Here is a 15,106-nt window from a genome sequence, read left to right on the forward strand (position 1 = left end):
AAGAAGCGCTTATCTAGCTTAGTGAAATTCATACTGTCCTTAAAAAGGACTTTTCATTTTCCTGACATTTTAAACTGTAATGCTGGTCATTTGAAAGTAACTTTATTGTTGTAGTAACTGCATGTTTGTTCATTTGTAGGCAAAGATTGAAAATGTGCAGAAAACAGGTTTCATCAAAGGACCAATGTTCAAAGGTGTTGCTTCTAGTCGATTTTTACCCAAAGGCACCAAGACAAAAGTTAATTTGGAGGAACAGGGACGACAGAAGGTGTCTTTCAGCTTCAGCCTTACAAAGAAAACTTTGCAGAACAGGTTTCTGACTGCACTTGGCAATGAAAAGCAAAATGATACTCCAAACTCCCCAGCTGGACCTCTTCAAGTAGACTTGACCTCTAAAATTAAAATGGACATTGGAGATACCTTATCTACTACAGAAGAATCTTCCCCACCAAAATCAAGGGTAGAACTGGGCAAAATTCATTTTAAGAAACATCTGCTTCATGTGACATCCAGGCCCCTGCTGACGACTGCTACAGCAGTGGCCTCTCCACCTCCTCCCATAGTACCGTTACCAGCAGTCATACCAGAGTCAACAACTGTAGACTCGCCACCCTCATCTCCCCCTCCACCACCGCCACCTCCCCAGGCCACAGCACCCTCACCACCAGCACCAGTAACAGAGCCAGTGGCCTTGCCACACACACCAGTCCCAGTTCTGATGACAGCACCAGTAGATGTAGCAGTTAGAGCACTGAAGGAACCACCAGTTACAACTGTACCAGAATCTTCAGAAGTGGACACTAAGCAGGATGCTGCTGTATCTAATAGTTCAGAAGAACACATAACTCAACATTTGAATGAGCAAGTAGATATTCCCTCACAGAAAGAAGATTCCCATATTGGGAAGGAAGAAGAAATTCCAGATAGTTCTAAGAGTAATCTGGGCTCCAAAAAAACAGGTTCTAAGAAGAAATCCTCACAATCTGAAGGCACCTTTCTTGCTTCAGAATCTGATGAAGATTCTGTACGGACTTCCTCAAGTCAAAGATCACATGATTTAAAATTTTCAACAAGCATTGAAAAGGAAAGAGATTCAAAAAAGAACTTAGCACCTTTAAAAAGTGAGGATTTAGGGAAATCTTCACGATCTAAAACAGAGAGAGATGATAAATATTTTAGCTACTCAAAACTTGAAAGAGATACTCGGTATATATCTTCTCGATGTAGATCAGAGAGAGAGCGAAGGCGGAGCAGATCTCGTTCTAGATCTGACAGAAGCTCTAGAACTAGTTTATCCTATTCCCGGTCGGAACGATCCCATTATTATGACTCTGATCGTCGCTACCATCGGAGTTCCCCTTATCGAGAGAGGGCACGCTATTCTCGCCCATATACAGATAACAGAGCTCGAGAGAGCTCTGACTCAGAAGAGGAGTATAAGAAGACTTACTCAAGGCGCACCTCCTCTCATTCCTTCTCTTACAGAGACCTAAGGACATCATCATCCTATTCTAAATCCGATCGGGACTGCAAAACTGAGTCCTCTTACTTAGAGATGGAGAAGAGAGGAAAGTATTCTTCAAAACTAGAAAGAGAATCCAAAAGGACTTCAGAAAATGAAGCAGTGAAAAGATGTTGTTCTCCCCCTAATGAACTGGGATTCCGACGGGGGTCATCCTATTCCAAGCATGATAACAGTGCTTCCCGTTATAAATCTGCCCTTTCAAAATCTGTATCCAAGTCTGATAAATTTAAAAATTCTTTCTGTTGTACAGAATTAAATGAGGAAATCAAACCGTCTCATTCTTTTAACTTACAGGCTCCTTGTTCAAAAGGTAGTGAATTAAGAATGATTAGTAAAATTCCTGAAAGAGAAAAGACTGGGTCTCCATCTCCATCAAGTCGATTAAATGATTCACCTACTTTTAAAAAGCTAGATGAATCACTTATTTTTAAATCTGAATTTATAGGACATGATAGTATTAAGGAATTAGACTCTTTATCTAAAGTGAAGAATGATCAATTAAGAAGTTATTGTCCCATAGAATTAAATATAAATGGATCTCCTGGAGCAGAATCTGATTTGGCAACATTTTGCACTTCTAAAACTGACACTCTTTTGATGTCTTCTGATGATAGTGTGACTGGATCGGAGGTATCCCCTTTGGTCAAAGCATGGAAGCTTCCATCAAATGGATTTCAGAATATTAATAGATGTAAAGAGAAAGACTCAGATGATACTTGCATGCTGCATAGTAAGTCAGGAAGCCCATTTAGAGAAGCAGAACCTCCGGTGTCGCCACACCAAGATAAACTCATGTCTTTGCCAGTTATGACTATAGATTATTCTAAAACTGTAATTAAAGAACCAGTTGATATGACAGTTTCTTGCTGTAAAACCAAAGATTCAGATATATACTGTACTTCAAATGACAGCCTTTCTTTGCATCATTCTGAAGCTGAAAAGATTGAGCCTTCAGTTACGAAGATTTCTTCAAATAGCTTTATGAATGTGCATTTGAAATCAAAAACAGTTATATGTGATAATAGAAATCTGACAGATCACTCAAAATTTGCATGTGAAGAATATAAGCAGAGTGTTGGTAGCACTAGCTCAGCTTCTGTTAATCATCTTGATGATTTATATCAGCCTATAGAGAGTTCAGGCATTGCTTCCTCTCTTCCAAGTCTTCCACCAGGAATAAAAGTGGACAGTTTAACTCTCTTGCAGTGTGGAGAGAACACATCTCCAGTTTTGGATGCTGTGCTGAAGAGTAAAAGCACAGAGTTTTTAAAGCATGCAGAGAAAGAAACAATAGTAGAAGTAGGTAGCGGCCTGCCTGATTCAGGAAGGGGATTTGCTTCTTGGGAAAATAGGCATAATAATGGGTTACCTGGGAAATGTGTGCAAGAGGCTCAAGAAGAAGGGAATTCCATATTGCCTGATAGAAGAGGAAGAGCAAAAATCTCTTTAGATGAAGAAGGAGGAAGAGGACATGCGCATACTTCTGATGACTCAGAAGTTGTATTTTCTTCTTGTGACTTGAATTTAACCATGGAAGACAGTGATGGTGTAACATACACCTTAAAATGTGACAGTAGTGGGCATGCCTCAGAGATTGTATCTACTGTCCATGAAGATTATTCTGGTTCTTCTGAAAGTTCAAGTGATGAAAGTGACTCTGAAGATACAGATTCTGATGATAGCAGTATTCCAAGAAACCGTCTTCAGTCTGTTGTGGTAGTGCCAAAGAATTCTACTTTGCCCATGGAAGAAATGAGTCCTTGTTCTTCTCGGAGCAGTCAGAGTTACAGACACTATTCTGACCACTGGGAAGATGAGAGATTGGAGTCAAGGAGACATTCATATGAGGAAAAATTTGAGAGTGTAGCAAGCAAACCCTGTTCTCAAACCGAGAAGTTCTTCCATCATAAAGGGACAGAGAAGAATCTGGAAATTTCTTTCACACAGCCCAGCAGAAAACAAATAGATAACCACCTGTCTGAAATTGCTCATCCTCAGAGTGATGGGGTTGATAGTACAAGTCATACAGATGTGAAATCTGACTTTCTAGGTCATCCAAATTCTGAGGAAACCACAAAAGCCAAAATAGCTTCTAGGCAGCAAGAAGAGCTGCCAGTTTATTCTTCTGATGATTTTGAAGATGTCCCAAATAAGTCTCGGCAACAGATCACTTTCCCTAACAGGCCAGATAGTAGACTGGGAAAAACAGAGTTGAGTTTTTCTTCCTCTTGTGAGATCTCCCGAGTGGATGGTTTCCGCTCATCAGAAGAGCTCCGAAACCTAGGGTGGGAATTCTCTCAACAAGAAAAGCCTACCACCACATATCAGCAACCTGACAGCAGCTATGGAGCCTGTGGTGGACACAAGTATCAGCAAAGTGCAGAACATTATGGTGGGGCACGTAATTACTGGCAAGGCAACGGCTACTGGGATCCAAGATCAGCAGGTAGACCTCCTGGAACTGGGGTTGTATATGATCGAATTCAAGGGCAGGTACCAGATTCCTTAACAGATGACCGTGAAGAGGAGGAGAATTGGGATCAACGTGGAGGATCTCATTTTTCAAGCCAGTCCAGTAAGTTTTTTCTGTCCCTTCAGAAGGACAAGGGGTCAGTGCAAGCACATGAAATAAGCAGCAATTCCATTAAGGACTCTTTAGCTGTGAATGAAAAGAAAGATCTTTCAAAAAACTTAGAAAAAAATGATATGAAAGATAGAGGGCCTCCTAAAAAAAGGAGACAGGAATTGGAGAGTGATTCTGAAAGTGATGGTGAACTTCAGGACAGAAAGAAAGTTCGAGTGGCGGTAGAGCGGGGGGAAACAGCAATGCCCCCAGGCTCAGCACTGGTTGGGCCTTCTTGTGTCATGGAGGACTTCAGGGACCCACAGCGATGGAAGGAATATGCCAAGCAAGGGAAGATGCCCTGTTACTTTGATCTGATTGAAGAAAATGTTTATTTAACAGAAAGGTAAGCTTGCTTAATACTTGTCCAACAAATTTTAACCTCTTTTTGTTAAAAAAATGAGCTTTCAACAGTTCAGAATATGTGAGGTCAATCATATGAAATATAGTAAAATTGAAAAAGTATTTAGATTTGATGTCATAGGGTCCTTCCCTCAGTATCCCTTTTCTCACACCCCACCCCCGGAAGGGGATGTCTAAATTATTTTTTATTTGGGGGGGGGGTGTCTCATTATCTCTTTGGTTCTGAAAGTATGATTTAGGCCAGCCCTATTTTTCTTAAATTCCTTTTACATATTTAACTGTGATGAAAAATGAAACAAAATCTCAGCAAAATAGTCTGCTCTTAGAGAAGAAAAAAGTAGTGCTGGATTTTTTTTCCTTTTCAAAAATGCTCAGAATGAAGTGTCTTTGAAAGATACTTTATAAAGCTGGAACTAGACTAGAACTGTTTTCTGCCTGGTTTTTTAGTCTATTGCTAATAGATTAAATTTGGCAATAGCATAACCACTATTTTAGAATTAAATGGTGAAATGGTTTACTACAGATCCCTAACATGAAATAGGTATAATGAGAATAGGAGTAGTGAAAACATATTCCTCCAGAGCAGAGCTTCACAGCCTCCTTTCTTACACCCTTCCTCAACTGTCTTCTTGTTTTCCCAATAAAAATGTGTGTTGAATGTGCCTTTTTAAAAAAATCTGTAGTCTTCCAGCTTTTCACCTTCTCCTTTTGGAAATTTCTCCTCTATTTAAGAATCTACCTAGCCATCATCCCTTTAAGTGTTAAACATTTTTTTTTAATAATGAAATTTTTTTCACGGTGGTTAAGGTAAAGTTAAAATTAGGTCTCATGAGAAGTTTTTCATATTTAAACAAAAAAACTGTTTTGGGGTGCCTGGGTTCAGTTGGTTGAGCATCCGACTCTTGGTTTTGACTCAGGTCATGATCTCAGGGTTGTGAGATCGAGCCCCATGTCAGGCCCCATGATGGGCGTGGAGTCTGTTTGAGATTCTCTCTCTCTCCCTCTGCCCCTCCCTCTGCACACGTGTTCTCGCTCTCTCTCTCTGAATAAATCTTTAAAAAATAAAATAAAAATCTTTTTATGATATAGAGAGCCTCTTAGAGTTATATTCATTTACATCTAGTAAATTAGGTTTGAATTTAAAATACTGAATATTTTAGGGCGCCTGGGTGGCTCAGTTGGTTAAGCGACTGCCTTCGGCTCAGGTCATGATCCTGGAGTCCCGGGATCGAGTCCCACATCGGGTTCCCTGCCTGGCGGGGAGTCGGCTTCTCCCTCTGACCCTCTTCCCATTCGTGCTCTCTCTCTCTCATTCTCTCTCTCTCTCAAATAAATAAATAAAATCTTTAAAAAAAATAAAATACTGAATATTTTAAGTAGTAGTTTTTAGGAATTGGGTGAGTACATTGATGAAATCTCCAGGGTCTTTGTAAAAGACTAGAAGTAAAACTGATCAACCCAGTCCTCTGGAATTTACTCCGCAGTGAGATCCAGGTACATATAAGACCATACATAGAGATCTGGTTGGTGGGAACATTGGAGAGCCTTTTTGGAGTGGGAAGCATTTATATATATTCAACATTTTTTTTTTTTAAGATTTTATTTATTTTTTGACAGAGAGAGTGAGAGAGGGAACACAAGCAGGGGGAGTGGAAGAGGGAGAAGCAGGCTTCCCACGGAGCAGGGAGCCCGATTCGGGGCTCGATTCCAGGACTCTGGGATCATGACCTGAGCGGAAGGCAGACACTTACATGACTGAGCCACCCAGGCACCCCCTATATTCAACATTTTTAAAGTGCCTGTTGTTGTATGCTGGGCCTTTAGGGGCCACCAAGAACACAGATTATTATAAAATGGTGTTGAGTATAGTGAAAAAATTTTATGTTTAATGAAAATAGGGTTACCTGAATCTTTGCCCATTAGTCCTTACAGAGCAATACAAAATCAGGCTACTGCTAATTTTTCAAAATTACAGTTCTTAAAGTACTTGTGAATAGATACTTGGTTTATCTTTAGTTCTGTTTCTTCAAGCTAAGAATAATTATACACTCATTAATGAATGATACCTTGAATTGATCCAGATGAGTCATTCTTGATACTCAAACTTAGTTGAAGCTATCAGGACACTCTTCAGGTACTTTATAAATTGGGACTCTAATAGAACATATGTTGACGATGAAAGCAGATTAGTTAGGAGATTAAGACAGCCACATAGAGCAGCTGTGCTCTTCACTGTCTGATAGTTGGAGGGTCAGACTGTCCTAATCTTTTTTTTTTTTAATTTTTTCAGTTAACATATAGTATATTATTTGTTTCAGGGGTACATGTCTGTGATTCATCAGTCTTTTTTTTTTTAAGATTTTATTTATTTATTTGAGAGAGAGAGAATGAGAGAGAGCACGAGAGGGAAGAGGGTCAGAGGGAGAAGCAGACTCCCCGCTGAGCAGGGAGCCCGATGTGGGACTCGATCCTGGGACTCCAGGATCATGACCTGAGCCGAAGGCAGACGCTCAACCAACTGAGCCACCCAGGCGCCCTGTGATTCATCAGTCTTAACACAATTCACAGCGCTCACCGTAGTACATACCCTCCCCAGTGTCCATCAGGCAGCCAACCCATCCCTCCCACCCCCCTCCACTCCAGCAACCCTCAGTTTGTTTCCTGAGATTAAGAGTCTCTTATGGTTTGTCTCCCTCTCTGGTTTCATCTTGTTTCATTTTTCCCTCCCTTCCCCTATGATCCTATCTTGTTTCTCAAATTCCTCATATCCATGAGATCATATGATACTTGTCTTTCTCTGATTGACTTATTTCAGACTGCCCTGATCTCAAGATCTTCTTCAACCATCTTAGACTTTTTTTTTCTTTTTCTTTTTGACAAGGGTCAGAAAGAGTTCATAAAGGCCAGGAAATAATCATATTTTCACTTTTTCTTTGCATACTCTGGCATAAGTATTTATGAACCCAATTTTGAACCATTTCTCTTTTACCCCCAAATCAGTTAGTCTGTGTTGAGAAAGTTTAGTCCTCTGATTATTCTGTAATATCTGATTATTCTGTAAATTATACTTCATTCTTTTTTTAATCATTCAATTTTCTTTTAAATAAGATTTTTAGAATTGTGGTGTTACTGAAAGATTCTCTAAAAGATTGAGTTAAACTCTTAATTAAAAGTCTTATTTTTTAGGGGTGCCTCGGTGGCTCAGTCTGTTAATTGTCTGACTCTTGATATCGGCTCACATGATCTCAGGGTTGTGAGATCGAGCCCTGCGTCGAGCTCTGAGCTGGGCATGGAGCCTGCTTAAGATTCTCTCCCTCTCCTTCTGCTTCTCCCCCATTGCTTGTGTGTGCATGTGCTTGCTCGCTCGCTCTCTCTAAAAGAAAAAAAAAACCTCTTACTTTTTAATTTATTTTTTTAGCAACTTCTTTCATTCCTCAGTCTCTATTTATATTTTATAAATTAAATAAATACATCTTTTCTTCCTCAGCCATTATTTGCTCATCCAGGAGGACTGATTCTTAAACTTCACTTTAATCAGCTATGTCACTTTTTGATTCTCACAAGTTTTCCTTATTTTCTTCTGAGACAAATATGACAGTTAACACTTGAAACTGCTCAGAATTTGAGGCTTAGCTGAAATGGACTAGGAAATGAGGGCTGAGTCCAAAATGATAGACTTGAACTTACCCTTTCTTCCCATTTGCCAGGGCTAAAGATCGCCTCTCATTCTCTTTGCAACATAACTCTTAGTGTTTTCAGTCTCACAGATGCTAGTGAGGAGATGTTGAATGTTTTGAATGTTTGACTTTTTTGAATGTTTGACTTAACCAGAATCATTAAATGTGAAACTAAGGAGATTTTGCACATATTTGATTGTGTATGTTGTATCATTGCTGGGAGATTTCTTAAACCAATTCTTATGAAATTTTACTTAATAGAAAGAAGAATAAATCCCATCGAGATATTAAGCGAATGCAGTGTGAGTGTACACCTCTTTCTAAAGATGAAAGAGCTCAAGGTGAAATAGCATGTGGAGAAGATTGTCTTAATCGTCTCCTCATGATTGAATGGTAAGTAAATTAAAATGCTCTGATTTTGTTCAATCATTCTATTAAATGTCTCAAAATAGTAGAAAGAATTAGTAATGAGTCAGATTTAACCTTTCTTCTTCTACCTCTTGTCGAGTATTGATAAGCAATGAAATCTCCAACGTATAATAGTGTTTATAAGGAGATAAATTTCCCTTGTGTTGTACATTATAGTATACATCATCAGTGCTCTGTAAAGTAGCTCTAATACTAACAGTAACCTTTTATCTCTTATAACGTTCACGTCCTGAGAGGTAAGTGTTGGTATTTTTTAGCTTTTACTATAAAATGAGATAAAACCCTAGCATTTCAAAAGTGCATAAAGTTAAATGTCTTCCAAACCCCAATCCCTCTATTTCTGATCTTTCCAGGTACTTTTTATGCCTATACCAACATTCATAGATATTTCCACATTTTATGTATAGAAATGAAATCTTTACCATGTGTACTTTTTTGAATTTTACCCCCTCACCCCAGCCCAAACATACATGAACACACAAATATGTTTTGGAGACCTGTTCAGAGCTACACATACAGACCTACCTAAATCTTCCCTAGGCTGCTTTATATGTCTATTTATAGTTAACTCATAATTATTCATCTTCTATTGTGAGGCATTTGCTTCTATATTTTTCTTATAAACCATAAGCATCTTTACATTAAAAATGTGATTAATTTTTTTTTACCACTTGATGAAAAATTGTATCATTTTTAACATGGAGAGAATATGAAGGTGATTTATAGTATAGATACCTTGTTTTTAGTGTTAATAAAGTATTTTCTTTCAAACTCAGTTTTTGGTTTTGCTCATGTTGTAATGTTATGCGCATAAAACCATACCTCAGAAAAATAAAGAGAAAGCACATTGGTATTCCTTTATCTAAACTAAAAGTAGAGATGACAAGAAGAGGAGAGACAAGAGTTAGCACTATTCTCCAAACTTGACATTGTTGCTGTGGCCTTTGTGTTTTTCTGACTTTTCTTTCCAACCTTGCTAAAGAGATAGGAAGTATAAGATACCTTTCCTCATGTGTTTCCCACAGTCAAACTTAGAGTAGTTATCAGGATCAGGTTCAGATTTAAGCTGGTGTTCAGAGCTCTTCATGGATCAACAACCTGGCCTTCCATCTTCCAGCAGCCCGTTTTTCTTACTGCTCATCTTCTGCTGTTTTGTTCTCCATTCCTCAAGTGGGCCTTGTTTCCTGTTTCTGCACCCAGGCAGGCACCCTTGTATCTCTTGGTTGTTGTTGTTATTTGTTTGTTTTTATCCACATCCTGTGTGTCATTAGAGATTCTGCTTTGAAGAATTAATTTTCTCTTCTGATTTCAGTTCTTCTCGGTGTCCAAATGGGGATTATTGTTCCAATAGACGGTTTCAGAGAAAACAGCACGCAGACGTGGAAGTCATACTCACAGAAAAGAAAGGCTGGGGCTTGAGAGCTGCCAAAGACCTTCCTTCGTAAGTTATGTTTTAATCCTCTTTCACTTCATTTTTGTGTTGTTGAAGTTGGTTAGCTACTTTGTAGGAAAATAATGCGCCTGTTACACTGAGTTTAATAATGATTACTGGGGGCACCTGGGTGGCTCAGTTGGTTAAGCATCTGCCTTCGGCTCAGGTCATGATTCTGGGGTCCTGGGATGGAGCCCCCTGTTGGGCTGCTTGCTCAGTGGGGAGCCTGCTTCTCCCTCTGCCTGCAGTGTCCCCAGCTTGTGCTTGCTCGCTCGCTCTCTCTCTGACAAGTAAATAAATAAAAATTTTTTAAAAAAGAAAGTATTTTAAATATTTACAACTGTTTCCTAAAGCTTTTTAGCTTTTCTAAGCTTCTCACAAAGAACCCTATTTTGGTAAAATACACTACGACTGAATATTTCCAGGTTTCCCACATTTTCCTACTCGTATAACTTCCATATGCTCATGGTAGCGTCAGTTTCATGTTTTAGTTCCAAACTATTTAGATGTTCACTGGTAGAGCATTCCCATTGAACAGGACATATTGTCACATATGCACAGGATGAGGACTTTGGAGCTAATCTGCTAGTTAGCGTTAAATATCATGACATTCTCTGTATATATTATACCTATTTCTTCTCTACTGACGATGCTGAATAAGCAAGGAAAGACCAGTCACGGGTGGAGGGTAACTGAAGACGCCAAGGAGAGAGATTAATCATAATTATTGTTAAATACTAGAGAAAACTCACAGAGAATGCAGTGAGAGAAAAGGTCTATTTGACCTTTAACATCAGCAGAGACCTTTGAGTAAAGGCAGTAGAACGGCTGCTATATTTAAATTGCCATCTTTTCTCTTAGAACATAAAGCATCTAATATTTCAGTGCCTTCTGATTTCTTCAGTGCTGTTTCTTGGCTGTAAATCACTGTTTTCATGATAATAAACCAGACTTGAGTGTTTGTTTTAATATCTAGTTAGATCAGGGATACATATTTTGGTAGTATGTATAAATGTAAAAGTGTCTTAGAATCAACATTTTTTAAAAAGTATTAGGAAGGAGAAAACCTCAGTTAGATGCTAGGTACTTTACATATATTTTAATTATATCTTGTATAATATCAAATTTATCCACTTTGCAATATTTCATTAAATCCATTATTTTTTATGTGGATGTATGTTTTCCATATACCTCCTAGGCAGGAAGTGCTATTGTTTCCCTTTTGTTTTGCCAGGAACACCTTTGTCCTAGAATATTGTGGAGAAGTACTTGATCATAAAGAGTTTAAAGCCCGGGTAAAGGAGTATGCACGAAACAAAAACATCCACTACTATTTCATGGCTCTGAAGAATGATGAGGTGAGCAACATGAATGTGTTTGCTTTGAAACAGATCTGGAAATTATTGAGTTTGAAAGGGTCATTGATATGGACAGATCTTTAAAAGACATTAAGTGACAAAAAAGAGGGGCAGAATAGTATATATAGTTTCTGTTTACAAAAAGTGGGAGAGGGAGATATTTACATATATATGTAAATGTAAACATACATGCTTCATATTACAACTCTTAAAAATTACTGATACCCCCAAAGAGTATTTTTGATGTGGGTTATATTTGTCAATACTTACATAAAAATTAAAGCTGAGAAATTGAAAAATATTTATTAAACCACTGAAAAGTAATAAGCCCATTTTATGTTGACATTAGTGTTTTTATGACAATCAAACATTTTCAAATAGTTTTTGTTTTAAACAGGAGTGCCATTGTTTTACATTTTTATACATTTTTAATGTCTGGTGTAATAAAATTTAGCTAGATTCTCATATCTGTCACTGTATTCAGTCCTGGAAAATATAATTCTAGGTCCTACCCCAGGACCTGCTGAATCTAACTCTGGGGGTGGGTCCAGCAGGAGTTTTAACGAGTTCTCCAGGGAATACAGATATACACTCTAGTTTGAGAGCTACTGCACTGTGGTATAACGTGCACTTTAAAATGGAGTTTTATACTCATGAAGTGAGTTTGGAATATAAGAGGATGTAAGAAGTAACTAAAAGTAAATGGAAGAGCCGTTGATAGATATGGAGATAATTTTGCTTATAAGTAAGATGTTTATAAGTTAGCAGATCTCCCAGAGAAAGCAGTTGGATATTTGTCACTTGGATGTGTCTGTACATGAAAGAGGGAGGAGGGGTTGGGAATGCAGGTCATACATTTGCCTAATGCCTTTCCTTTGCAAAATATACATGTATTTTAAGGTCTCATTTCTAATTCTTAAAATGATCCTTTTCCCTAGATAATAGATGCCACTCAGAAAGGAAACTGCTCTCGTTTCATGAATCACAGCTGTGAGCCAAACTGTGAAACTCAAAAAGTAAGTTGAGGTAGATTTAGAGTTTGGGATATTTGTTCCAAGATTGCTGTTCTCAATTTTAGATTCTATATCAAGTACATCAAGGGTACCTGTGGATTTTATTTTTTTAATCATTTTAATTGTTTTTTCCTACTCTATTGTTAAAAATCTTACTTTGAAATAAGTTTAGATTTATAAAATAGTGCAGAAACAATACAGAGTTCCATATACTTTACCTGCCTTCCCAGATGCTCACATTGTACATAACCATTATACAATTACCCAATCCAAGAAATACTGTTAACTGTTAACTAAAGTCTTTATTCAGATTTTGCCATCTGTCATTTTTCTGGACTAGGATCCAATCTAGGAACTCCCATTGCATTTAACTGTCACCTCTCTTTGCCCATAAATTTTAGCTATTATTTCAAAGGTACCAAAATATAAAACTGAAATTTTATTTTGATGAAGTCCATCATGTACTATTATATTCAGATTTTTATCAGCTCTTATCCAGGTGCCAAATTTGGCTGTTTTAATAACAGAAGGGGCTGAATAGCCACAGATGAGAGGGATTACATGTGATGTACATGTGGTTACACTGCTTCTCAACGAGGCTAGGCTCTGGGTCTTGCTTATCTCTGTGTCCCTGTGCCTGGTACATAGCTGACACTTTGTAAATTCATTTTTTGAATTTGAGAAAACATTTTGAGATAATGATTTTAGTACTCTCTGATTTGTGTTTTGAGCTTAGATGAAACAATATATATATATGTTAGAACATTGGTTCTTTTTTAGGCTAAGAAGGCTATGGACCCACTCCATAGAGAAGTAATAACAATGTTTCCCTCTCATATTAAAATAGTGTTTTAGACTCCTGGGTATTTTTTGTCCTTTGATCTGTGTACTAATAGACCTTAGATATGGCTCTTCTAAGAGTAGGAGAACCCAGTCCATAATCATTTAACCTAAGTTCTGGTTCAGTTTTGCCTGCAGCTGGTGGCCATATGTCTAACTGTGAGACTCCAATTGTACTGTGTCCCTTCATCCCCTAAAGTCTGGGTTTTTTCATCAGTAACATGTTAACATGGTCTGGACAGGAGCTCGACAGTTGACTTACATCTTACATGTTCTGGAGCTACAAGTTCTAACCCCTGTCTGTTTACTCCCATTTTAATTCTTGAGTTTCATGCAGCTGTTCTCATGCTTTCCTTTCCTTTCACTACACTCATATGACATATGACTACCACTTCATGAAATTAAACATTTGGCATCATTGTTGACATGGTTCCTTGCTCCATCTTATCTTAGAATACATTTACTTTTTTTTTTTTTAGAATACATTTACTTATAACATAAGGCAATACCAATTTGCCTATAGTCAATGACACCAAGCATTCCCTATTTGTCTATTTTTAGTACAAGTGAATATTTACTGTGTGGAAATGTATATTAGACAAGTTAAAGTAGCAGTTTTATTAGAGACAAATTCTAGATGATACCCAATCTGGTGGTATTAAATTAAGAGTAACACTTAAATATGTTAGTTTATTTAAAGAAAAAAGTTCCTGTCACCCTGTTACACCCTCCCCCACCCCCCCTTCGTCTCACCTCAGTTCGTTTCCCAGCGTCTATAGTTTCTCATGGTTCATCTCTCTCTCTGATTTCTTCATGTGCACTGGGTGTTATATGTAACTAATGAATCATTGAACACTACATCAAAATCTAATGATGTACTGGGGCGTCTCGGTGGCTCAGATGGTTAAGCGTCTGCCTTCGGCTCAGGTCATGATCCCAGGGTCCTGGGATCGAGCCCCACATCGGGCTCCCTCTCCTTCTCCTGCTCCCTCTGCTTGTGCTCTCTCGCTCTCTCTGTCAAATAAATAAATAAAATCTTTAAAAAAAAAAAAAAAACTAATGATGTACTATACAGTGGCTAACTGAACATAATAAAAAAAAGAAAGAAAAAAGTTCCCTATTATTTGGAAAAGCTTTTATTGTCTAAAGGCACATACATAATTAAAGCAGATGATCTTTAAAGAAAAACACAGATTAATTAGTTACTAATTTCTTTTCTTTTAAAAACAATATCTCAGTGGACTGTGAACGGACAGCTGAGGGTCGGGTTTTTTACCACCAAACTGGTTCCTTCAGGCTCAGAGTTAACATTTGACTATCAGTTCCAAAGATATGGGTGAGTATTGTTTTTATTCTGTTTTGCTGCTTCTGATGGGGAAATGGACTATTCAGATATAGAGATAAAAACTTTGAGGTGAATTTTAAAAAGTTATATGTACCACCAGGTCTTTACTCTTTCAGAAAGTTTTGTGTGTTTTTCCTACTGTATGACACTTGCAGCCATTAAGGGATTTGTACAGGAACTACATAATCTTCCTCTGAATTTCATGCTGTCTTATTTATATAATTGTTTTGTATGTAATTAGAAAAAACCTTTTTATTATGGAAATATTTACTGTGTGTGTGTGCGCATGTAAAGAGAATAGTATAGGGGCGCCTGGGTGGCTCAGTCATTAAGTGTCTGCCTTTGGCTCAGGTCATGATCCCAGGGTTCTGGGATCGAGCCCCGCATCGGGCTCCCCGCTCAGCAGGAAGCCTGCTTCTCCCTCTCCCACTCCCCCTGTTTGTGTTCCCTTTCTCGCTGTGTCTCTCTCTCTGTCAAATAAATAAATAAATAAATAAATCT

The 15,106-nt window shown here is 38.0% G+C and overlaps 1 protein-coding gene across 7 annotated transcripts in view; it reads left to right on the plus strand.

Moving 5' to 3' along the window:
- SETD2 (SET domain containing 2, histone lysine methyltransferase) overlaps positions 1-15,106 on the plus strand; it is a 125,663-nt gene that overhangs the window by 35,650 nt on the left and 74,907 nt on the right. For all 7 annotated transcript variants that reach the window (XR_003606695.2, XR_003606697.2, XR_015769420.1 and 4 more), the window contains exons 3-8: positions 140-4,494; positions 8,450-8,581; positions 9,930-10,058; positions 11,284-11,407; positions 12,346-12,423; positions 14,499-14,596. Coding sequence is in view for 3 of the 7 variants with exons in the window: in XM_088028619.1 (XP_087884745.1) it covers positions 140-4,494; positions 8,450-8,581; positions 9,930-10,058; positions 11,284-11,407; positions 12,346-12,423; positions 14,499-14,596 (4,916 nt within the window). In the remaining 4 variants the exon portion in view is untranslated. The remainder of the gene's footprint in view (positions 1-139; positions 4,495-8,449; positions 8,582-9,929; positions 10,059-11,283; positions 11,408-12,345; positions 12,424-14,498; positions 14,597-15,106) is intronic.

Source organism: Eumetopias jubatus, unplaced genomic scaffold (genome assembly GCF_037043125.1).
Source record: "Eumetopias jubatus isolate StellerSeaLion01/CBP00866 unplaced genomic scaffold, mEumJub1_p1.0 scaffold_1, whole genome shotgun sequence".
NCBI lineage: Eukaryota > Metazoa > Chordata > Mammalia > Carnivora > Otariidae > Eumetopias > Eumetopias jubatus.